Raw genomic sequence first — 23245 nt, 5'->3', positions numbered from 1 at the left:
AAAATAAGCACATACTGATAAAAAAGATAAAGATTTATTAGATTTATTTTCAAGGACTTCAGAAGAAATATTTAAAACAACCAACTAAATCAAACCTTTTTGCATCGTGTTCTAAACAAGAAAATGATGGACTACGAACCTCATATAATATTTCGTTCTTAATCGAAAAGCAGGAAAACCACACAAAATCGGTGAGAAATTAATTATGCCGGCAATCAAGAGGTGATCGAAACTGTACTTCATCATAAGACGCAATCAGATATCATGAAAAAAATCCTCTGAGTAATAACACAGTACAAAAAAGAATTTTTGAACTATCATTATGTAATTACAAACCCTATTGTCTGTGTTAAGGTTAGCAGATACCAAAGACTATAGACGCCAGCATTGCAAACGCATTGGCGACCCTATCCCGGACCCTTCATAAGCTCTGGCTACCTTACTCAATACAGAAACACAGCATTACTTGTGAGCAATTTACCACTGATCTAGATACATATTGAAATTATATATAGAACAATGTTACTTAATTAAAGCTAGCATAAATATGGAAATGACAAAAACAAATTAATCTAAATGACAATAGTAGGTACAAATAAGAATTATGTTTTTAATGTAAAAATTTTAAATAGTATTTCATACTTACACTTTCTTGTGATGGTGTTCCAAAATCAACAGAAAATTTATCTGGAGAATCAAAATCGAACTTTTTAAGATTTGGTCCCACAGAATCCATAATTGAGAATGATTTAGTGCCAAAATCAATCTCAAATCTGATATCATCAATGATTTTATTTTCAGTCCCCTGTCTATAATTAGACTCTTGAGTTGAAAACAAGTCTTCTGAAGATTGATTTGCTTGAGCCAGTTGTAAATCATCATCTGGTAGAAAAATTTTATTGCGTTACACTTAGAATATTCAAAAACAAACAATTATAGAGGTAAATATTATTAAATGAGAAACCTTTAAGTATAAACTTAAATGTGAATCCTTTTACCTTGTGTTTCTTTAATTTCATTTTCATCTATAGCTACAGGTACGTCTTTAGATGACAAACCGGTTTCTTTATTAATTATGTTATCCTGATTGTTTACAGTAGATTCGTCATCTGAATCTTCAAATGCCTTCAAAATTCGTCCTTTTTTAGGTTTAGGTTCAACTTCTTCTTCCGACTCTGATGATGAACTATCACTAGATTCATCTTCATCCTCTAAATCTTCGCCTCCATCTTCTACATCTGCATCACCATCTTTTAAATCTGCTTCATCGAGATCGTTTTCTTCTTTTTCATCGATTTCATCAACTTCGGATTCCTCAGCTTCATCATCAACCATCGGATTACGTTTCTTTGGCTTATCTTCTAAGATCATGTCATTCTCAATAGGTTCCTCTTCACCTTCAGAAATTTCATCACCAGTTTCTTCACCAGGTTTATCACCCGCTTCCATGTCTTCTAATTTAGCTTCAATTTTTTCAATATCATCATCAGATAATTCACCATTCATTTCAGATTTCATTTTTATCTCTGTTTCAAGACGCTTCTCCCATTCCATAGATCTTTGCTCAGCTATCTGTTCTTCTAATTCTTGTTTTAATTTCAGATGTTGTGTGCCTGGTTTGTATCTAAATATTATAATATTATATATAGTTTGTATCTAAATATGACAATGCAAGTTATCTTCATTCATTAATCATTGAGCTTATTAATGAGACATAAGATATATATATATATATATATATATATATATAATACTAGCTGACCCCGCAAACGTTTCTTTGCCATATATGTTATTAACCTGCTTAATCCCCCCCCCCCCCTTATACCTTAGGGGTATGAAAAATAGATGTTGGCCGATTTATTAAAATCGGTCGAGCCGTTTCGGAGGAGTTCAATGTTTAACACCATGACACGAGAATTTTATACATTAAATGATATATATAAGGTTATAATGATTAAAAGTATATTTCTTTACTTACTTTTTGTCCTTATCTTGTTCTTTTTCTTCCCGTGAATTAAGTTTAGCAAAATATGTAAACCTTTCTTTCAACATTTCCACTCCGCTCACTTTACGAGGATCAGAAGGTTCACTGTCATCTAAATTTATAAATGAACCAGGACATCCAGTTATTTTAGGAGAAGCATTTACATGACACATACTATTAACAGAAGTATCACCAGCTTTTTTAATTACATCTGTAATGAAATGAATTTTGTAAAAATTGTATACTATTTAACACAGAGTTTTAAAATTCTTTATTTTAATAAATACTAACTGGGTAAAGATTCAGCTTTTGCAATAAACTCTTCTATTTCATCATAATTCAGTTCATCTTCAAGCGAATCTTCATTAGTACTATTGTCATTACCATTTTCCCTAATTTCATTGTTGTCTGGTTGATCTACATTTGTATCATTTAGAATTACTTTTTTATTTAAATTATCTGGTTTTTCTGAATCATAATGTAGAGTCAGAACTTGACTTTCGTCATCTATATTCGAATTTGGAACTGATGGCAAATTAACTTCACTTTGAATTTCAATTTCTTCAATTGTAATATTCATAGATTCACTATTTTGTTTGCTTAGTTCCTTATCTATACAATTTTCAATATCTAGTAATATAGGAGTTTTTTCATTATTTTCATTAGTATTGACTCGTTCTTTAACTGTTTCATTATCTAATAATTCTGTTTCTTTGATATCGTTTTTACTATTTTCTTTGTCTGTTTCTTGTTCTGTTTTATTATCATCTTGATTTTCTTTGTCTATATTTAAGCAATTTATGTCATTTACATTAAGAGTACTTTGAGGATTACTTGAAGATTCAGTGTCATTTATTGAATTCGTACTATTATTTTCAACTTTTTCCTCGTTCTCTTGTTCATTTCCTTCATCATCTGTGTCACTTTTACACAGTTCTATAACTTCTTTTTGCCTTTGTTCTAACATCATACTGAAATTTTATAAATATAATAAGTACCAGAATAAAATATTTACTATTATTTACTTGACAATACGTAAGCGCAACAGTCATAGCACTGACTTATGACAACTGCGCTGGCCATCGCGGGTTCGATCTCCACACATGGCATATGATAAAATGATATGACCAAGGCAAACATGTATAAGTCATACATGTTTGCCTTGGTCTGGACATTTTTGCTTGTGTATTGTGTGTATTTCTGGACATCTGACATAGGAGTGTGGGCCGTTTTGTTTGAGGCATTTATTTACTACATTCACAGCTCAGACTTTAACATTAAAACCAAATATACACTACTAATATATGTATTTCATATTATGTAATCATGTCAGGATCAAATGAGAATCTAAACAACATTCAAAGGCCAAACATATAGGCCAAATAAAAAAGAGAACCATTTGCCGATTTAATGTTTAACACCATATCAATATGAGCCTAGCTAACATGTTAAGGATTTCTAAGTAGGACTGGGAAGTTCTGAAATTAGCACATTCAAATAAACATATAAACTCTATACTTACGCATATTGTTTTAATTGTTCCTGATTCATTTTAATAGGTAAAATCTTTCCGTCAGAGGTTACTGCAGGTTTTGTTCTACTCATGATATCTTTAAGAGATAAAGCTTTTGGTCTGTGATAGGGCAAAGACACTTCCATTTCTCTTAACATTCGATTTGATTCACTCTTTATTTTCTGCATGTTTTCCATAGCTTGTTTTGCAGACATCTAGAAATAGTAATTTAAATTAATGGCAATTGAATTTTTGATTTTAGGATTTTTAAGCAAACACAAACCACATATATGTATATAATTTTTATACATCAATTTAAGATTTTAATGATAAAAACTATAAATAGAAGATAAATGAAATTAATACAATCAATAATATTATACAAGAAATGCTTAGTTTTACTTTATTTCAAATAAAAAGTTATGACACAGATAAATCAGATGAATCAGACTAAATTATTTTGTGTCAATTTACAATTTTATAATATTAATGTAATTATGCTTACTGTAGGTATAAAAATCTACTAGAACAAACAGTATTACTTCAAAAAATGTATAATATGTGTATATCTTACTCTTAATGGCTTTGGTGATGTGGATTTCATTGTTTTGGTTTTGTACTTCTCCTTTTGTTCATTTTCTTCTTTAGCACTTTCTTCATCTGAAGTATCGGGATCACAGATCGAGTTAATTGTATTTGCAGATGTTCTTAGTATCTAAAAATATAACAATAAAAGGCATTCATAATTGAAGGACTGGTGTTTAAAAATGTACTACCTGTACTAAAAGTCACCAGGTTAAAAGTAAGTAGTCGTTTGTAAACTAACAAAATCAAAATATTCATTCATTATATTTTAAGATATAGAGCAAAAGGGAAGATTGGTTTTGAAAAATAATGCTTCACTTTCTATATATCATATGCCTTTCTTTTAAAGTAAAATGAATTAGTATAAAAAAAAATAATAAAATTACATACATACAACACAAAATAAATAGAGATTAATGCCGGGTCAGTGCAGTGGTTATATCTAATACCAACTAATATAAAATAACAGTGGGAAAACAAAATTTTTGAAGGAACAAAAACTAACAAACTACTAAGAGATTTCATTTGCGGTACGTGTCTCTTTACTGTGGAACAAACTCCCAGCAAGTGTTAAAAAAGTCCTTCCCTTGTTTCCTTCAAACGTAAATTAAAGGAGCACTTTATTTCTCAAGTCAATTTACAATCATCTCCTTAGTGAATATGTAAGTATATAATTACCTATAATATTATATCATGTATTTGTATTTGTGTGTATGAATATATTTATGTATGTAGTGTATATGTATATATATGTATATGTATGATATGTATACTGCCGTCTTTATTAAAAAGGGCACAACTAACATTTTGTAAATAATGAGAAAAAGGACTTTAAAATATTTTTTCTTTTTGTTGAAAAAAATCATCACAAAGCTATGTTTTCCGAAATTGTGCGAATGTAAATACTTGCATTTATATAGTACATATTAGACTATAGCAATATATTTCTTTTATTTTTAATGCATATAATAAATAATTTTCTTTTTTTCTTTCAACTTAACATAAAAAATAAGGTAAAAACAAAAATATTACGTTAAAAAGGCACATACAACAAAATGCGCCTTTTTAATGTAAAATATTAAGTAAAATATTGAAATGTTACCATGAAAAGGCACTTTTATTCAATTGTGCTCTTTTAGTGTAAAATTAGATACATAAAATATAAAGTAAAATATTAAAACTTTATTACTTTTCTAAAGATGGCAAGCAGATTCAAGGCAGTTACTAGAAAATCAAACTTTTATTTTAAATTAATTGTATCGATTAAGGAATTTAGTCAAAATCACAAATTATAATTAAATTCGTATAATTTAAAATGGCTTGCAGCACATAATTTGTCTGAAATGAAAAAAATTAACACAACCAGTAACAAACGTAAACAATATTCATCAAAATTGAGCACTTTTTTTGCAGATGTTTTCCTGGCAACCTGCCTTTACAAAATATTTAGTTAATATTTTTTCTTCATTCTTTAGTCTCTTTCGATCTCTTAAGCTAACGTTGTATGTTTTCCGCTTCCTTATACTTCCTTTCTTAGTCAGTTGAACTGTTTCTCCGCCCGATTGTTCAGGTGATTCCAAAATTGTTCTGTGTTTAATTTTCTGTGAACACGCTATAAAGTCAGATTCCGAGTCACTGTTATTGGTACTGATGTTTTGTTGGTATGTTAAAGGTAATTCGTAATCTTTGTCTAATAATGAATCATCAGAATCAAAAACTGACCAAATTTCCTCACTTGATGCCTGTACGGAATTTTTAATGGCACTTGTTGATGGGACAGATATCTGTTCCTTTACAAAGTTTTCGTTGCGTAAAGCAGCATTTACTAATTTTGCGCTTCTCGATGACATATTGCTGAAAAAAAATAGTATAATTATTATTGCTGAGCAATTACACTCGCTAAATAAATAAATAAAATAAATATCTTATAACATATACACACGGTCGTCTGTTCCTATGGTAAAAAACTTAATGCTTGTGTTACAGGTAACAGCCGACTGTTATAACTATATATTTTTTTTTTATAAATATACATAGAAATAATACATATATAAATACAAATATTACACCTAGACTCAGGCGGGAATCGAACCCACAACCCACGGCACTGAAAGTAGGGCCACTACAAATTGCGCCAACGAGCTAGTCATCAAAGTCAAAGCAACGGTATCTGTATAAAAAAGGCCTCTGTTCTCTAGCTTTTCAACTTCACACTTACAACTGCGACGTTATACCTATATAGCGATGAAAAAGAAAGACAAACCAACAAAATAAATACATTTTAACATTTATAACATAATTAGCTAATAAAGTACCTATAGACAATGCATGAAAATGCATCACTATTTATAATTATGCATTATAAATAGTATAAATAGCAAAAGCTTAAAAACACGGCTATAGCGATTTTAACATTTATTCTGTTAAACATTTTGATTTTGATTTTCACTATACGAAAATATTTTTACCAGCAACTAACCCTTCTACGGTTTTTTAACAACATTAGTTGTAGTCTAGAAGGGTTATTTGTTGTTAAAAATGTTTAGATAAAAATAAATAAAAAGTATTAATAAGTATAGAAACAAGTAATAAAAATAACCTTACCATAACTGCCAGTTGTGACCTTTCTTTTACATTAATTGTTAATGTGTTGGTATAAAAGATGAGCACAAGTGCCACATAAGCCTTTTTTATATTTGACGTACGCCAGTTACGCCTTTTCAATTAAATATACTAAAATTTAAAGGTGGCTTATACGTCATATCTCTCAATGCGCCCTTTTCCTGTACTAAAACTTAAATAATAGTGTAGTTGTGTCCTTTAAGCTTATACTATCTCTGTTAATTTTGCTACTAAAAATACACAAAAAATTAGGCAGATAGGCCTCTTTTTTCTGATTTCGAATATATATATAACTTAATTTCGCAAAAAATGTTAGTTGTGCCCTTCTTAATTAAGACGGCAGTATATGAGTCTATGTAAATGTATGTATTTATACTTATAAGTATGTAATATATTACAGTTATTTAGCTATTTCCTTTACGTTGTTATTTCTTGCACTGTGTTCCCCGCTATATGACAATCTCTCTCATGACCATTGGTTGACTGTGAGAGATCTCTTCTTGAGATAAGTCCACCTTTGCCATCAACTTTATGTGTACTTTTCTGTACATTAAGATTAATAAGAGAATTCAATAATAAAAAAATTGTGGTTTTTAATAATAAATCAAAACAAAAGGATATAGAAGTAGAAGTTGTCTATATTAAATATTAAGTTTTATTTCATTTTTGTCTAACTATGATTAAATTAAAGGTTGTTTTATGTGTAAGTCAATCTTGTGTCAAAATTTGCTATGGTGATGAAAAGAAATTAATCTTATGAGTAAAGCAAAATCTACAGCAAACTGACTGAAAAATATTTCAATCTTAAATAAGATGACAGCCATATTATAATACTATTCTCAAGTGTCATATTACTGTGGTATGCAAAATAGCCAGGGTTCTTGGGAATGCACTGTGTTGACAGCAGGGTTGAGTCAGCAATGTGCTTGCGATGCTTCTAGTTTTGCAAGAGCCTATAGGCTTTGGTAACTGCTTGCTATCAAGAGAACCTTACACATACTATTTGCCACCTCAATCATATAAAAAACAATATATACAAACAGGACAGTAAATTTATTTTAAATACTTACTTGTTTAATCTCATCACAATATGTGTCTTCTTCCAAATTGTTAGTACTACCAGAATTTATCTGTGACATCTCTTCTGAAACTTTAGATTTAGAAGTAATCAAATTTTTAAATTTTTCTTTAAGTTTTTTTCTTTTATTTTCATTCCTCACTAATTCATACTGTATTTTCTTTTGATCAAACTCTTCAGAAGAATCTTCATTGTCACTATCTGAATTTTGTATATTTTTAATTCTAGATCTTTTATTTTCAGACCTAGGCAGGCTTAGTGATTTTTCTTCGTCTGATAAATTTGAAATACTTAGTCTTTCAGCAACTTCGTTATCCTTATCTATGTCACTCTCACTATCAGAAAATGCTTGGATTCGTTTTTTAGAAACAGTAAAGATTTCTTCGTCGTCTTCATCTGAACTTGGACATTTCCTTATTTCTTGCATATCGATGTCCATATCAGGTTCTGAATGTCGCTCATTTGGAGGATTTGCATCTAAAGAAGGATCTTCAGTCATCGTATTTAAAAAAAATAAAACTGTTACGTTATAAACTACTTTTGCGAGGCTAATATGATACGGTCGCACCCAAAAATGTGACGATTTTACTTCATTTTACGTATAATTTTAGAGACTGAAGGGAGAATCACAATATTTGCATAATCTTTTTGTTGCAATTTATGTCTTTCATTAATTATTTCATTATAGCGGTGGGCGTTATTTAACGTAATCGGTTTCAGTAACTAGTTACGAAGCTAATAACCATATACGTAGTTTCGCCGATACGAATGTAACGATTATTTTACGTACGCAGTTTTTTTGCGTACGCAGTTTTATCAAAAACTTGACACAACGACCGGCGCATAAGCGTTTTGCCTAATAACGTAACAGGTTACTATTATAATATTAATCATTACAATACGCAGATACGCTTACGCGTAGGATAAAAAGAGATGGCTATAAGTACTATAGATGCATCTTTGTTTTCGAATATGCTCATGGGATTTTGTACGCAATTGACTATGAGCTTAAGTTTATTTTAATACGCACAGTTTTTTTAAAGAAATTTTAATTTCGGTCGTGTTTCTTTTTAAATATTTTCGAATTTACTATTTAGCATTAAGTTATGACAGTTGACGAGTGATTAATTATTAACGATTAATGTTATTGTCTCGTGTTGAAGTATATACTAAAATAGTATGGGTTTTTTGTTGTATTTTTAATTAGGTATAGGTATGTATGTATGTATTTCGAAAAATAATTAAAAACTGTACATAAAATCAAATGAACTTCTAAATACGCCTGCATCGATTATTATGACTATACAAAAATCAAAAAGTAATTTAAATAACATGTTTTGCAGCCAGTCGTAAGCGTGGATAAAATATGAAGGGAAGTTAATTTAATTATACTATCCATCAATATTAACGTACGTAACGGCATTCGTATATGTTACAAGTTATAACATATAACTACTTCATAACCATAATACAAACAAAAGTAATATGACGTCGCCGTCCCGTACTGATACTGTATACAAAAATAACTAGTTTCGAAAAATAAGCAGTTTCGAAACTAGTTACGCGTATCCACGAAACTACGTATAACCGATTACACATAAAAGACGTTACGACCCACGACTATTTCATTAGTTCACTTGTCCACTAACAAATATTTTAACGCACATTTCGCGCCTTATTTATGTCAAAACTCAATATTGACAATGTCAAAGTCACTGATTACCAGGGCTGACCAGGACCAACCAGGGCTGACCACTTTTAATATTTTTTTGGATTTAGCTGATTCCCAAAAACAAAAAGAAAAATATATCGAATACAGAAACAAAATTTGATATTATCATAAGAAAAAAAAGTCATATTAAAATAAAAAATATACATTAACATAAAATATCAACCGCAATGAAAATGAAAATATTTTTAATGAAGCTACGATAAATGAAATAATTTTATAAACATTAAACTATCGTTATGGTGCTTGGACTTTTGTAACAAGATTTAATAATAAAGTAAGTATATTAAAATATGAAAATGGCAAATATTTCATCATCATCATCATCATCGTCATCCTTTTACAGTCCACCGCTGGATGCAAGCCTCCCCTAGTGTACGTTATAAGACCCGATTACCCACTTTAGTCATTCAGTCACTACCAGCTGTCCTGCTCAAGACTTCGATCCATGTGGCCGGAGGGTGTCTAACACTACGTTTGCCATGCCATGACCTCCATTCTAGAACCTTTTTGGTCCACCAACCATCGGTTCTACGACAGATGTGATCAGTCCACTACCACTTCAGTTTGCTACACTTTTGAACGACAACAGTCGCTTTTGTCTTTTGTCGGATAAGTTTTTCATATCTTGTTTCTTAGTAGTTACCGAGCTTAGAATCTCCTTAGAGCTCCATAGCTCTCTCAGTGACATGCAGTCGGCGACCAAACTTCACCATCAAGTTCCACGTCATGGCTCCGTATCCTGGGGATTCTTAGCAACCACTACCCTACTGTAACCAGAGCTATATATATATATATATATATATATATATTTAAGTGATTTTAATTAAATTTTTAAAACATAATAATTTTGTTTGCTGGCATTTGATTAAATTAAAAATTATCAAAATCGGTTCACCCAGTAAAAAGTTATACAGATTTTCGAGGGTTTCCCTCGATTTCTCTAGGATCCCATCATCAGACCCTAGTTTCTTTTTCATGGTACCACACTTAGGATATATCCTTTCCAACAAAAAAAGAATTATCAAAATCGGTTCTTAAACGACGAAGTTATCCCCGAACATACATACGTATATATATGTATATATATTTGTCTTCTTAATTGGGTAAACATTATGTAATCTTTTTTTCTTTTCATAACATCTTTTGAGCTTCCCACAAAAAGAAATAGAGAGGTAACAAAAACACATTTATTTTGATATATCTTTGTTACGGATACAAACAATTTAGTTTCTTAGATAGTAAGATCTGAACTTAATTTAACACCGATTGTTTGTAATATTTAATTTCTTTATGTACGTACCTATCAGTAATAATTAAACAATAGATAAAAAGTATACCTACTAGTTCTTTTTTTTTTTGTTTATTTCGTTTTTTAAATAAAATAATATACTTTTTATTCATACCGATTAAAAATTATTTAATATTTTGGTAATCATAATTATGTTTAAGAGCTATACAAATATATTAATAAATTGTAACCCCTGCACTTTCACGTCCGAAGCTTGCACTCTCTTTTTCTGATGGCATTTCACATATCGCTGCTTCAGCAGTTGTCAATAGAGATGCAACGCCACTGGCATCAATTATTGCACTTCTAACTACTTTTGTGGGATCTATAATACCTCTTTCAATCATGTCAACGTATTCATTATTAAGTGCGTCATAGCCGTAATTGGTACGCAAGCTTTCAACTTTTGATACAACAAGAGAACCATCATAGCCAGCATTACTTGCTATTGTTAAACAGGGAGTACGTAAAGCTTTTTTAACTATGTTTATTCCTTTTGCTTGATCAGAATTCGCTGCCTTTAGTTTTTCTAGTTCTGGTATACATCGTAAAAGCGCTGCGCCACCTCCTGGAACTATACCTTCAGCAACTGCCGCCCGAGTGGCATTAAGTGCATCATTTATTCGATCTTTCTTTTCGTTTACTTCTACCTCACTACAGCCTCCAATTCGCAAAATGGCAACTCTACTTTTAAGCCTAGAAATTCGATCCAGTAGCCTTTGTTTTTCAGATTCTTTAGTTGTTTCATCATATTCGGAACGTAATTGTTCAATTCGTTGCTCAATCTCGTTTTTATCACCTTGTCCACCCAAAAGAATAGTCGAATCTTTAGTAATTATCACTTCACCTACTTTTCCAAGGCTTTCAGGTTGACAATCTTCTAAACGTAATAAATTTTCATTATCTTCAAAAATCACACCTCCAGTTGCGATTGCGAGATCAATCAACGTATTTTTTCGATATTCACCGAAGCCAGGTGCTTTAATAGCAGCAACACGTAAACCAATTTTTAATTTATTTACAACTAATACCGATAAAGGTTCACCTTCGTAATCTTCTGCAATAATAATCAATGGCTTTTTCTGGTTATTAGCTATTTCCAAAGCAGGAATAATTTGATTTGCTGTAAAAATCTTTTTGTCAGAGTAAAGGATTAAAGCGTCATTATATTCTACTTTAGGCCCCTTTTTCGAATTTACAAAATAAGGTGACACGTACCCTTTCTCGATTTGAATACCATCTACTACTTCTAATTCGTCATCTAACGTTTTTCCATCTTTGACTGTTATAACTCCATCTTTTCCAACTCTGTTCATAGCACAAGCTATAAGCTTCCCAACGCTCTTATCACCATTGGCTGAAATTGTAGCTACTTGTTCGATTTCTTCCGAAGTTTTAACAGGTTTAGAAATTTTTTTTAAGTGAGCTGTTACAGTATCAACAGCAAGCATGACACCTTTTCTAATTTCAATTGGATTGGCACCTTTCGAAATACTTTCAAAACCTTCTCTTGCTATAGCTCGAGCTAATATTGTAGCTGTTGTCGTTCCATCTCCAGCTTCTTCGTTAGTTTTGTTTGCAACATTTTGAACAAGCTTCGCACCGATATTTTGAAATCTATCTTTCAATTCTATTCCTTTTGCTACTGTTACTCCATCTTTCGTAATTTTTGGTGGTCCAAAGACTTGCTCTAAAATTACATTTCGACCTTTTGGACCCATCGTCACTGCAACCGCATCTGCTAGTATATCTACTCCTTGTAACATGAGTGACCTTACATCAGGACCAAAACGCACTTCCTTTGCAAAGAAACGTTGTGTCGGGTGGTGAAAGAGAGTGTATTTTTTATTCAAAATTTTCAATAAACTTCTGATTTTATACATTTTTGATCGATTTATAAAACAATATGAGCAAAACTTTTAGTATCTTGTAGTACATCAAGAAATCTTCTGAAAGTTATGGTGACAAACCATTCTAATATGGAATGTAAAACTTACTTCGAATGCTACATTAAGCCAGAATCATTTACTGGTGCTATATAATCTGTTATCATACGTAAAAAAATCTAAATTTAGAAACAAACGTTATGTATAATGATAGATATTTTTTATTGTATGCTCTGTTACCAACCATTGTTTAAATAAATAAAACACGGATCAGCACGTCGGCGCAGTGTACAGTGCACAGTATTCTGCTTTCTGCTTCGGTGTTTATGGGTCTGATTTCCGCCCCGAGTTTTGATATACGTAAGTAGATCGATCTATCGTAGATAAATCTATTAGTATCGATATGTAGTAACAAAAAAATGTCTATTTCATTCGGCTGTTATCTAAAATACAATTCATTAAGTTACTGCCTCAGAAACAGACGACCATATATGTGTAGTAACACATATTTAAAACGGACATTAATATTTTAGCGAACTTTATAAAAAATTTATTAGTTTTAAAGTTTATACTTAGACCAAGTTTGGAGAGTCGTGATTTTTTTTCCTTTGTTAATTTTACGACAATATTGTCTACGCTTATATAATTATTTTACATTACTTGTTATAGTATTTTTTAATTTGTAAGTGTACCTACCGTATAAAGTTGTGCTACATGTCAATATAAATTATCTGCAAGTATAATATAGTGGTATAGTATAATATAGTTCTATTTGGTTGACTGGTTATACGTTATAACTAATATTTATTTAGTAGGTTATCTGTACTTTATATACTCTTTGGTTATCTGTGGTTAGAAATTGACAAAAACTACGGTTACTATTCAAAATTAGAAAAACTTTCTGAATACCTAACTAACTAGGTACACGAAGAATCAGTCTGAGCAGTTTGAGCACCTTTATAATTTATATATTCCATACAAAGTACTTCGTGATATACTCTTTGACTCAAATTTTGAGTAGCAGTATATACTAGGTATCTTATACTTGGTAGGTACTAATTTGACGGTGTCACGTAATTTGGAGTGAAGAAAATACGTAATACCTAATATAAACAAGATATTATTAATATTAACACAATGAAAGATTTTATTAAAATTGATTTGAACATTGGAGATCAATTAACATCGATATCTTGCGGACATATCGTTGTAGAAATTATTAAATTTTTAGCTTATCAAAGACTTCAAATTCCCTACACATATCAATGGTTAAAACAAATTGTTACTAAGAGAAAAGCGTGTGAAAATGTGAAGGAAAGTTATCAATCTGAAAGACACTTTCGTGTTGCATCTACAGCACTGGATAATCTGGATTTTATTATTAAGGTATGTAAAGAATATCACGATGTTCAAATGTTGTTTGAACACGGGTTATTTCTATCTTATAACTAGCATGAGTTCTTTGAACTGGAACTGGACACTTATTTTCTTGGGTCTTGAAATATTAAGTTCTATTTCTTTACTGTTTATTTTATCATTACTTCATGTTATTTCATTGTAGTTAAATACTTTTTTTTCTAATATATAATAATGTTTGTTTATTTTGTATATTTTAGAGTCTCCTGAAAGAAATTGACTGTGCAACCTTACCTGAAGAGATCTGCATAGCACTCGGTGCAACACCTATTACCTGCAAAGAAATATATCGCCTACTTTTGCCTACTGTGTGTCATAAGCCACAGTGCCATTCAATTCACATTGCAAATGACCAGAAAATTCAAAGGAACGTCTTTAAGTAAGTGATCTATATAATTTTTAATAATTTTATATGTTTCTTTTTCATTTACATGTCATTGAGTATAAAAATACCTGAAAATAAAGAATTTTTAAGTGAGTTAAATGTTTAATCAATTACATGTTGATAGGTAATAGTTAGACTGGTCTATTGATACAATCCGCAGTGAGCTTTCTGCTATGCAATTTTAGAGTTGATTCATGCTGAGTTTGGTATTGTATTATTTGTTATGTGTATATATATATATATATATATATATATATATATATATATATATATATACATATATATATATACATTTATTTAAAATACATTTATTAGTTAGTATGTTTATAAATTACCTAAAAAACATTTTTTATATTTATTTGCTTTTCTTACAAATGGAGTGAACTGTGTGTTTACCCAAAAAATATAAAAACATATTAACTTACATATGAAATATATAATGTATTGTTTTTCTTTGTTTCAGAAATTTAGTGACATCTGAGGAGTTAAGTAAAGTCTTCTTCAATTCACTACCTCCAACTAACATGTATGTGTTCCTAAAGAAAAACCCAGTATGCAACACAGATATTGTTTGTCATGACAGTTTTGTATTGGTTAATGGATACAAAATACCTAGAAGTTGCAAAATTGTTGTTTTAGACTTTAAGGCTGAAACTCCTGAAAATGTAGCCTGCTGTAATAAGTTTCAAGTATTTGGCGACGTTATAAGTAAAAATTTAGATAATCTAAATATAAATAGTGATGATACTGAGCAAGATTTTAATGAAATTGAGTCAACAGAATCTACTAAATGGTTCCAATCTACTTATGTGATGAAAGGCTTTAAAGATTGTATTGTCAATGGAAACTCTGTAACCAACACATGGGTCGAATCTTGATGGCGAATCAATTTTTTAATAGGACAATTATTTTCAATCAAATTAAAAGCACTTTTGTGTTTTGACTTGTTTAATTCTCAATTGTTTATTGACTGACTGATTGTTACATTTTTTTTTGTAATTTGTTGTCATGTAATACTTTGTTGATAACAAATACTGTTAGTGAATTTATTATTATCATTCATATAATAAATCTATTCGAGTTGTTATGTTCTGATATTGACATAGTGCCATATATAATTTGTCTAGTTGATAATCTGAAGCGTATTAGTAAAATTTAATGATAAATACATTATTTTTCTACAAATAACCTTTTTTTTGTAATCCAAATCATCTACATCTAATACAATCTTTTAATATAACAATTGTTTAAATGCCAATTGAATGAATAAGAGTATAAAATCACAGTAAGCAGGAAGTTGTCATTAGTAAGGAAAATTTATGTCATAAGTTCATTCAAGTTTCTTTTAGATAATTAAAACTTATGGCATCGTAGTTCTACCTAGTTTAAAATATCATAGCTATCTTATTATAAAGATTGAAACTAAACATCAATTATTTTATAACAGGTACATACTTAATGAATACTAGATATACTATAGGCATAAAATTGGAGTATTCATTTCTAAACAGTAAAATAGAATTTAAATTGATAAAATTTACATCTATATCAAGTATATTTATAGTTAAAACAGACAAAAGTGATCACAGTATTCTAAAGAATATAAAATTCAAGAATAATTAAATAGTAATAAATATTTAAAAACTGTAAAAGCAGGTAGCTGGTGAAATATTTGTGACTACAAAGCCATCTATCACTAGATATATAAAGAAATTGTTTCTTATACAAACTGAACCAGTTAATGTCAAACTGATTAGTATAGGCCGTTTTCTGCTGTAAATGCTGCTTTATGCTTATTACCTCATGCTTCTCCATTGTAGATTGGTAAATTTTGTTTATCATTTTTTGTATTCTTTGTTAGCTTTGATGGGCATTTGATACTGATAGTGTAATGCCTTGTATATTGTTTAAATTTCTTGATAAACTTTTCTATTTACAAGTTAATACTGTACACTTCAGCTTCTCCATCACTAAATATATCTCTATCTTTATACACAACACACTCTGTCTTTAATTCATGGTCTTTTGGCCTCAATGTACAATTTTTTTTTTGGCAATTACTATAAGCTTCATTAAATTCAACTATTAAATTGTTCCTACCTCCATTAGGGCCAACAACATAGTCACATCTTATAGATTTTTTAATCATATCTCGAAGGCAACATTCAAGAAGTTCATAATACTCCAACCAATAGTTTTTAGGGAGTTCTTTCAATTTTAAGCCAAGAGACTCAGTCAGGAGGCCAGTAACAAAAATATCATCTATCCAGAAAAATGTGTTGTACATTGCTTCATCACATATCATAGATGCAATTTTTGGACTGACGATGTAGTACCAGCCAGATAAATATGGTGGGTATATATTTCTGTTATATTCTTCAAATGTAACAAACCATTTGTTTTCTTTATTCCTTTTCGGAACAGTACTATTTAAAATATAACCCATTAAGAGATTTCTGTCTCCTTTTGGTAGTTTTTTAAGAAAATGATAGGTACGATTAAAGTTGAAAACAATATCATCATCAACTTTTAGTATGTAGGTTGCATTTCTGCAAGTAGATGATGCCCACTCTAATCCCATGAGGTGTTTGTATGTGAGATTTCTGTAGTTTTCATAGAAAGAGCCTTGGAGTATATCTCCAAATGTATTACTTTCATCAATGATAGCTTCTTGCGTTATATACCTATAAAAATTTAAATACCTTTATAATGGAGTTATTAAACATAAAGAATACTTAATAATAAAGACTGTAAAACATATTTCAGTGGTTTAATAATAGATTTCAATGATTATACTAAATCAATACCTTTCATTTGGTGGAATTTTCGCTAACAAAAATACTCTTGTCACTCTTAGAGATGATAAGTATTCTGGAGGCATTGCCCTTCTGTGAGCACTTCTGAGTTCAACATGTCCCACATATGAGGTGACGATTATCACAAGAAATGGATTTCCTAAAGTACATACGAAATTAAGTTATTCATTTATTTGAGGAAAATTATAGCTTACAATGACTAACATTATTGAAATACTTCTACTTAATTTAATAATTAACTTACGATTACAAGATGTATTGGAAGGTTGTGAGAGAGTACTTCGGAAATAGTTGTTTTGTTTTAAAACGAGGATAGTATTGTTGTATTTGAAATTTGAAGTGTGGTAAATCCATATTAACAGTGATAATAAGGCGATAATAATCAAAAAGACTAATTTTTTTGGCATTTTCATAGTAATAAATAATATTATCAATGATTTAGTTTCACATTTTTCGACAATAATTATTTATTGCTTATGCATTTTTTTTATTATATGTTAATTTCCTATAGTTTATAATTATAACTTTTGCACATTTTATTCTTTTATTATTATATTTACGCAGCTTTCAAAACAGCTGGACAGACTTCCCCTCCCATGAAAATGAATTTAGGTTTTATTCGCTACGCTACTTTAGTGTAGACTGCCGAAACTATTTATATTTTTTCTCATACAACTAGTTATGCTTATAAAGTACATTTGTTTTTATTTTGTAGATTCCGGAACTCGTAGGTATTTATAATTTTTGTTTGAAAAGATTTGACACTGACAATTAGATATTGATATTTTGGCATGAAGCATGGAGCATCTATTTGTATGCTCCATGGCATGAAGTATATTGGTCGCATTCCACTTAGCGTCCGCAACGACTGCGGCGCCCATTCTATCGTTACACTTACATTACACAGCTTACACTTAAGGCCCGTGGTTGTCGCGAGCGATCACTCGACGTTAGTCGTGGGTCGTAACGTCTTTTATGTGTAATCGGTTATACGTAGTTTCGTGGATACGCGTAACTAGTTTCGAAACTGCTTATTTTTCGAAACTAGTTATTTTTGTATACAGTATCAGTACGGGACGGCGACGTCATATTACTTTTGTTTGTATTATGGTTATGAAGTAGTTATATGTTATAACTTGTAACATATACGAATGCCGTTACGTACGTTAATATTGATGGATAGTATAATTAAATTAACTTCCCTTCATATTTTATCCACGCTTACGACTGGCTGCAAAACATGTTATTTAAATTACTTTTTGATTTTTGTATAGTCATAATAATCGATGCAGGCGTATTTAGAAGTTCATTTGATTTTATGTACAGTTTTTAATTATTTTTCGAAATACATACATACATACCTATACCTAATTAAAAATACAACAAAAAACCCATACTATTTTAGTATATACTTCAACACGAGACAATAACATTAATCGTTAATAATTAATCACTCGTCAACTGTCATAACTTAATGCTAAATAGTAAATTCGAAAATATTTAAAAAGAAACACGACCGAAATTAAAATTTCTTTAAAAAAACTGTGCGTATTAAAATAAACTTAAGCTCATAGTCAATTGCGTACAAAATCCCATGAGCATATTCGAAAACAAAGATGCATCTATAGTACTTATAGCCATCTCTTTTTATCCTACGCGTAAGCGTATCTGCGTATTGTAATGATTAATATTATAATAGTAACCTGTTACGTTATTAGGCAAAACGCTTATGCGCCGGTCGTTGTGTCAAGTTTTTGATAAAACTGCGTACGCAAAAAAACTGCGTACGTAAAATAATCGTTACATTCGTATCGGCGAAACTACGTATATGGTTATTAGCTTCGTAACTAGTTACTGAAACCGATTACGTTAAATAACGCCCACCGCTACTCGACGTCATGGATATAGAAGAGAGACGTCACACGCGATCACATCGTCCACAAAATATAGACGGGTCAAAGTTGGCTTTCATCAAAACAATCAAACAGTCAAATTATGAATGTTATCTCTCATTTGATTCTGCAAAAACACAACGACAAATTCCCAGCAATCCATGTTAAATTAAGTTTTATAGCTGACACCCGATACTTGACAGCGTCCAAATGTGCGATCCACTTATAAAATTGACTAGCCCGTTGGCGCAGTTTGTAGTGGCCCTGCTTTCTGTGCCGCGGGTTGCGGGTTCGATCCCCGCTTATTTCTGGGTCTAGTATTTGTATTTATATATTTATATGTGAAAAAAAAACAAACAAAAAATCGCCCACAACGCCCGCGGCGTTTTTTACGTTAGTGGAACGTCAATTTCAGCGACTGATCGATGACGTTGTTGGCCTTAGGTGAAAAGCTCCCTTTTTAAGGAGTGTAGACAAAAGGAGTACCGTCTTTATCTATTCGTGGTTACCTTTGGTGGTTACGGCAGTAAAAATAAAGCCAACCCCTTTCTTCCCGTAGGTGTCGAAAGAAGCGACTAAGGGAGAACACAGTTCCACTACCACCTTGGAACTTAAAAAGCCGACCGATGGCAGGGTAACTATTCAACAGCTGGCTTTGAAATACACAGGCCGAAGATGGACGGCAGCGTCTTCGGTGCGACAAAGCCAGCCCTGGTGACTATGGGCATCACACATGAGTTCGCACCAATAATAGCGCGAACTTTTGGAAGCCTTGTCCAGCAGTGGACTGAAGGCAAGCGTTATAAGGACAGGGTTAGGCTGAAGTAACCCAACGGGGCTCATTCTTTTTAGCACAAAGTTAGTTTTAATAGAAAATTATATCAAGGTTATTTACTTATACTGCAAGGATATTAAGTATTTGTCCTCCGTTTATAAAGAATAAAATAAGTCAAATATTTATTTTATTTTTATTTATTTATTCTTAATGTACACCGAAATACAGACACATGTAAAGAAAGATACAATAGAAGATGTACAAAGGCGATCTTATCGCTAAATAGCGATTTCTTCCAGATAACCTTTGGGTACAGGACACGATACAGTAGCAGCGGTTAAGGTGATACAGTAGCAGCGGTTAAGGCAGCAAATATGTATTCCACCTTCTTAAATACAGCATAATTGTAATCTTAAAATACATAAATCAAATAGACAAAATGAGCACTGAAAATCACAATCATGATTTTCATCAGGTATTTCTTATACCGTGCATTGTGGTAGAAACAGAATACTAGAAGTGTTCATAATATATTTATAATAAACAACTGTTATTATGAAACTATTCTTATTGGACTATTGAATTCACTCGTTCAACTGTTCGATTCAGTGACCTCAATAGAAGTTCATTTTGTAGAGTAGGTACCCTTGTAATGAAATAGGTCAGTCTTCAATGTACTAAATGCGAAAAAATACTATGACGATTCCGTATTGACAACTCAATATTGATTAAATGAGTATTAAATTCACTTACTATTATTACTACATAAGTACATATATATGTATATGTATGTATGTATAGTGCATCAATCTGCACGTACCTACTTATTTCATGTTTTGTCAAATTTTGCACTTGGTAAACTTATTATCTTAACATTATTTATAACTCTTTTTTAACCGACTCGAAAAGAGGAGGAGGTTCTCAATTCGATTATATTTTTTATGTGTGGTGACTGGTGTTTGTCGCGTGGTTCCATTTAAATTTGAGCTAGATCTGATGATTAGGTTTTGAGTTATATCTAATAAAGTGTACTTAGTTTTAGCGTTACTTGTCTATGTTAATTTAAACAGTTTTTGTTGAGTTTGAGAATAAACATACAAAGAGTATAATTATACTGGCTTAGCTAGCAACAAACTATAATAAATATACCGCCTTGTTGATTGACAAGAGAATTTAAATAAAAAATGTATTGTCGAAATTAAGTTAAGTTATAATTTTTAAGCGTAAATATACCTAGATGTTACGATTATATTCTAATAGTATTAAACAAGCAATTCTTGTATATATTTAATCAGAATCTCGGAAACGGATCCAACTATTTTCATGAGATTTAGTATGTAGGGGAATTCGAGGGGCGATAAATAGATAAAGCTAGGATTTATTTTTAGAAAATGTCGTTTTATCCTGTTTTTAGGCAGTAAAAAAATGACTACAATATCGTTAGAATACAAAAGTAAATTTCGCAAGTGCTACTTAAGTTGTAGTAGCTTAGGGTGGAAAGTTGCCGGTCGATATTAACAGAAGACCACGGTTCAAATCCCATGCCTCCAGATCGATTATTTTTTTCCTTTTTTTTAACCGACTTCCAAAAAAGGAGGGGGTTCTCAATCCGACTGTATTTTTTTTTAATGTATGTTACATCAAAACTTTTGACCGTGTGGACTGATTTCGACAAAAAATTTTTAATCGAAAGGTGGTGTGTGTCAATTGGTCTCATTTAAATTTATTTGAGATCTAACAACTACTTTTCGAGCTATATCTAATAATGCGTTTTTACTTGACGCTTTTTTCGTCGACCTACGTTGTATTAAACCGCATAACTTTCTACTGGATGTACCGATTTTGATAATTCTTTTTATGCTGGAAAGAAGATATCTTAAGTTTAGTACCATAATAAGGAAACCAGAATCTGATGATGGGATCCCAGAGAAATCGTGGGAAACTCTTGAAAATCCGCAATAACTTTTTACTGGGTGTACCGATTTTGATAATTCTTTTTTTGTTGGAAAGAAGATATCTCTAGTTTAGTGCCATGATAAGGAAACCAGGATCTGATGATGGAATCTCGGAGAAATCGAGGGAAACTCTTGAAAATCCGCAATAACTTTTTACTGGGTGTGCCGATTTTGATAATTTTTAATTTAATCGAAAGCTGATGTTTGTCATGTGGTCACATATAAATTTCATTGAGATCTGATAACTACTTTTTGAGTAATCTTTGATAACGCGTAGTTACTTGACTATTTTTTCGTCGATTTACGTTGTATTACTCGTCGATGTAATCGAAGTCGGTTTTTTTTTCGTTTGCGAGCAAACACAATTATTCTAATTGCACTCATGATTTTTTATTAAATAACCAGTTCATATTTTTTATTATTATGTCGGTAAAATCGGAAAATATTATTCATAATTTATCAATGTGTAATTCGTATTTATATATGATTTACAAAAAACACGATTTATTAAAAATACCGAACTAAGCTCGGTCACCCAGGTACTATAATTTACAATGACAATTCAGCCTGTAACATGCCACTGCTGGGCATAGGCCTCTCTCCTCATTTGGAAAAGGATCAAGGCTTAGATCCACCACGTTGCTCCAATGCGGGTTGGCGGATATATTCCTTACTATGAGTAACGATCGCTATCAGGTGTATATGGTAACAACCAGGACCGACAGCTTACGTGCTCTCCGAGGCACGGTGTGGAAACCCACAAGCACAGACATCTCAACCAGAATAAAATATTTGTGCAAATACAAATACCCATCCCGAGTAGGAATCGAACCCGGAAACAAAAGTGTTTAGTTGCATACTACAAGACACACACAACTACACCACAGCAGTTGTATTGTCCTTAGAATCAATTACCAGGCAATTTAATTTTGGTTTAATTAATATTGACGACGCGACGGTCACGGCGCTGGCTGTGGGAAATGACAAATATTTATAGGCCATACAAAGGCTTGATGTGGTCTTGGCGTTTATGCTTGTGAATTGTACGTTTTTGGACCCAAAACAAAGGAGTAAATTTTAGTGGAGGTCGTTATTTGTAAGCTGTTTATTTATAACAAAATAGTCTTGTCTCTAATAAAATTCTATACGCCATGCTTATGTAAGTTAGTAACCTTAATCCTTCTCCATTTTCTAACCTTTATTTTATGAATAGAACTCTTTTAGAAAAATGATGTAGGTATAGGTATGTTGAAGATCTTATTGAGAGCTATTAAGTCGTTGGTTAATATTCATTATCGAAATAAATAATACACAATAA

The 23245-nt window shown here is 31.1% G+C and overlaps 4 protein-coding genes across 4 annotated transcripts in view; 1 reads left to right on the top strand and 3 right to left on the bottom strand.

Annotated features, from left to right (window-relative positions):
- LOC123661999 (claspin-like) overlaps window positions 1-8432 on the bottom strand; it is a 35065-nt gene extending 26633 nt beyond the window's left edge. The window contains exons 1-7 of the mRNA XM_045596897.1: window positions 7775-8432; window positions 4072-4212; window positions 3507-3712; window positions 2276-2955; window positions 1979-2195; window positions 999-1624; window positions 647-882 (exon numbers count right to left, since the gene is read on the bottom strand). Coding sequence (XP_045452853.1) covers window positions 647-882; window positions 999-1624; window positions 1979-2195; window positions 2276-2955; window positions 3507-3712; window positions 4072-4212; window positions 7775-8281 — 2613 coding nt within the window. The 5' untranslated portion in view covers window positions 8282-8432. The remainder of the gene's footprint in view (window positions 1-646; window positions 883-998; window positions 1625-1978; window positions 2196-2275; window positions 2956-3506; window positions 3713-4071; window positions 4213-7774) is intronic.
- A 2546-nt stretch (window positions 8433-10978) lies between these two features.
- Window positions 10979-12685, bottom strand: LOC123662510 (63 kDa chaperonin, mitochondrial-like). The gene has a single exon (XM_045597353.1). The coding sequence runs from the start codon at window positions 12683-12685 to the stop codon at window positions 10979-10981; it is 1707 nt and encodes a 568-aa protein (XP_045453309.1).
- A 1068-nt stretch (window positions 12686-13753) lies between these two features.
- On the top strand, window positions 13754-15674 carry LOC123661998. The gene is made up of 3 exons (XM_045596896.1): window positions 13754-14074; window positions 14305-14483; window positions 14953-15674. Exons 1-3 carry the CDS (start codon window positions 13826-13828, stop codon window positions 15365-15367), a joined length of 843 nt encoding a protein of 280 aa, XP_045452852.1. The 5' UTR covers window positions 13754-13825; the 3' UTR covers window positions 15368-15674.
- Window positions 15675-16025: 351 nt separating this feature from the next.
- Window positions 16026-18097, bottom strand: LOC123661997 (beta-1,3-galactosyltransferase 5-like). The gene is made up of 3 exons (XM_045596895.1): window positions 17550-18097; window positions 17297-17444; window positions 16026-17173 (listed from the first exon to the last, which is right to left on the bottom strand). Exons 1-3 carry the CDS (start codon window positions 17716-17718, stop codon window positions 16423-16425), a joined length of 1068 nt encoding a protein of 355 aa, XP_045452851.1. The 5' UTR covers window positions 17719-18097; the 3' UTR covers window positions 16026-16422.
- Between the last annotated feature and the right edge of the window lie 5148 nt (window positions 18098-23245).

Source organism: Melitaea cinxia, chromosome 18, assembly GCF_905220565.1.
Source record: "Melitaea cinxia chromosome 18, ilMelCinx1.1, whole genome shotgun sequence".
NCBI lineage: Eukaryota > Metazoa > Arthropoda > Insecta > Lepidoptera > Nymphalidae > Melitaea > Melitaea cinxia.
This window is presented reverse-complemented; position numbering and strand designations above follow the sequence as displayed.

Bases quoted from the DNA above. Each gene is read 5' to 3' on its own strand.
- LOC123661998 (XM_045596896.1), top strand. From the start codon at position 13,826: ATGAAAGATTTTATTAAAATTGATTTGAACATTGGAGATCAATTAACA. The intron at 14,075-14,304 runs GTATGTAAAGAA...TGTATATTTTAG, and splicing joins ATCTGGATTTTATTATTAAG to AGTCTCCTGAAAGAAATTGA. The intron at 14,484-14,952 runs GTAAGTGATCTA...TCTTTGTTTCAG, and splicing joins ATTCAAAGGAACGTCTTTAA to AAATTTAGTGACATCTGAGG.
- LOC123662510 (XM_045597353.1), bottom strand. From the start codon at position 12,685: ATGTATAAAATCAGAAGTTTATTGAAAATTTTGAATAAAAAATACACT.
- LOC123661997 (XM_045596895.1), bottom strand. From the start codon at position 17,718: ATGAAAATGCCAAAAAAATTAGTCTTTTTGATTATTATCGCCTTATTA. The intron at 17,445-17,549 runs GTAAGTTAATTA...TATGTACTTTAG, and splicing joins TTCCAATACATCTTGTAATC to GAAATCCATTTCTTGTGATA. The intron at 17,174-17,296 runs GTATTGATTTAG...AAATTTTTATAG, and splicing joins AAAATTCCACCAAATGAAAG to GTATATAACGCAAGAAGCTA.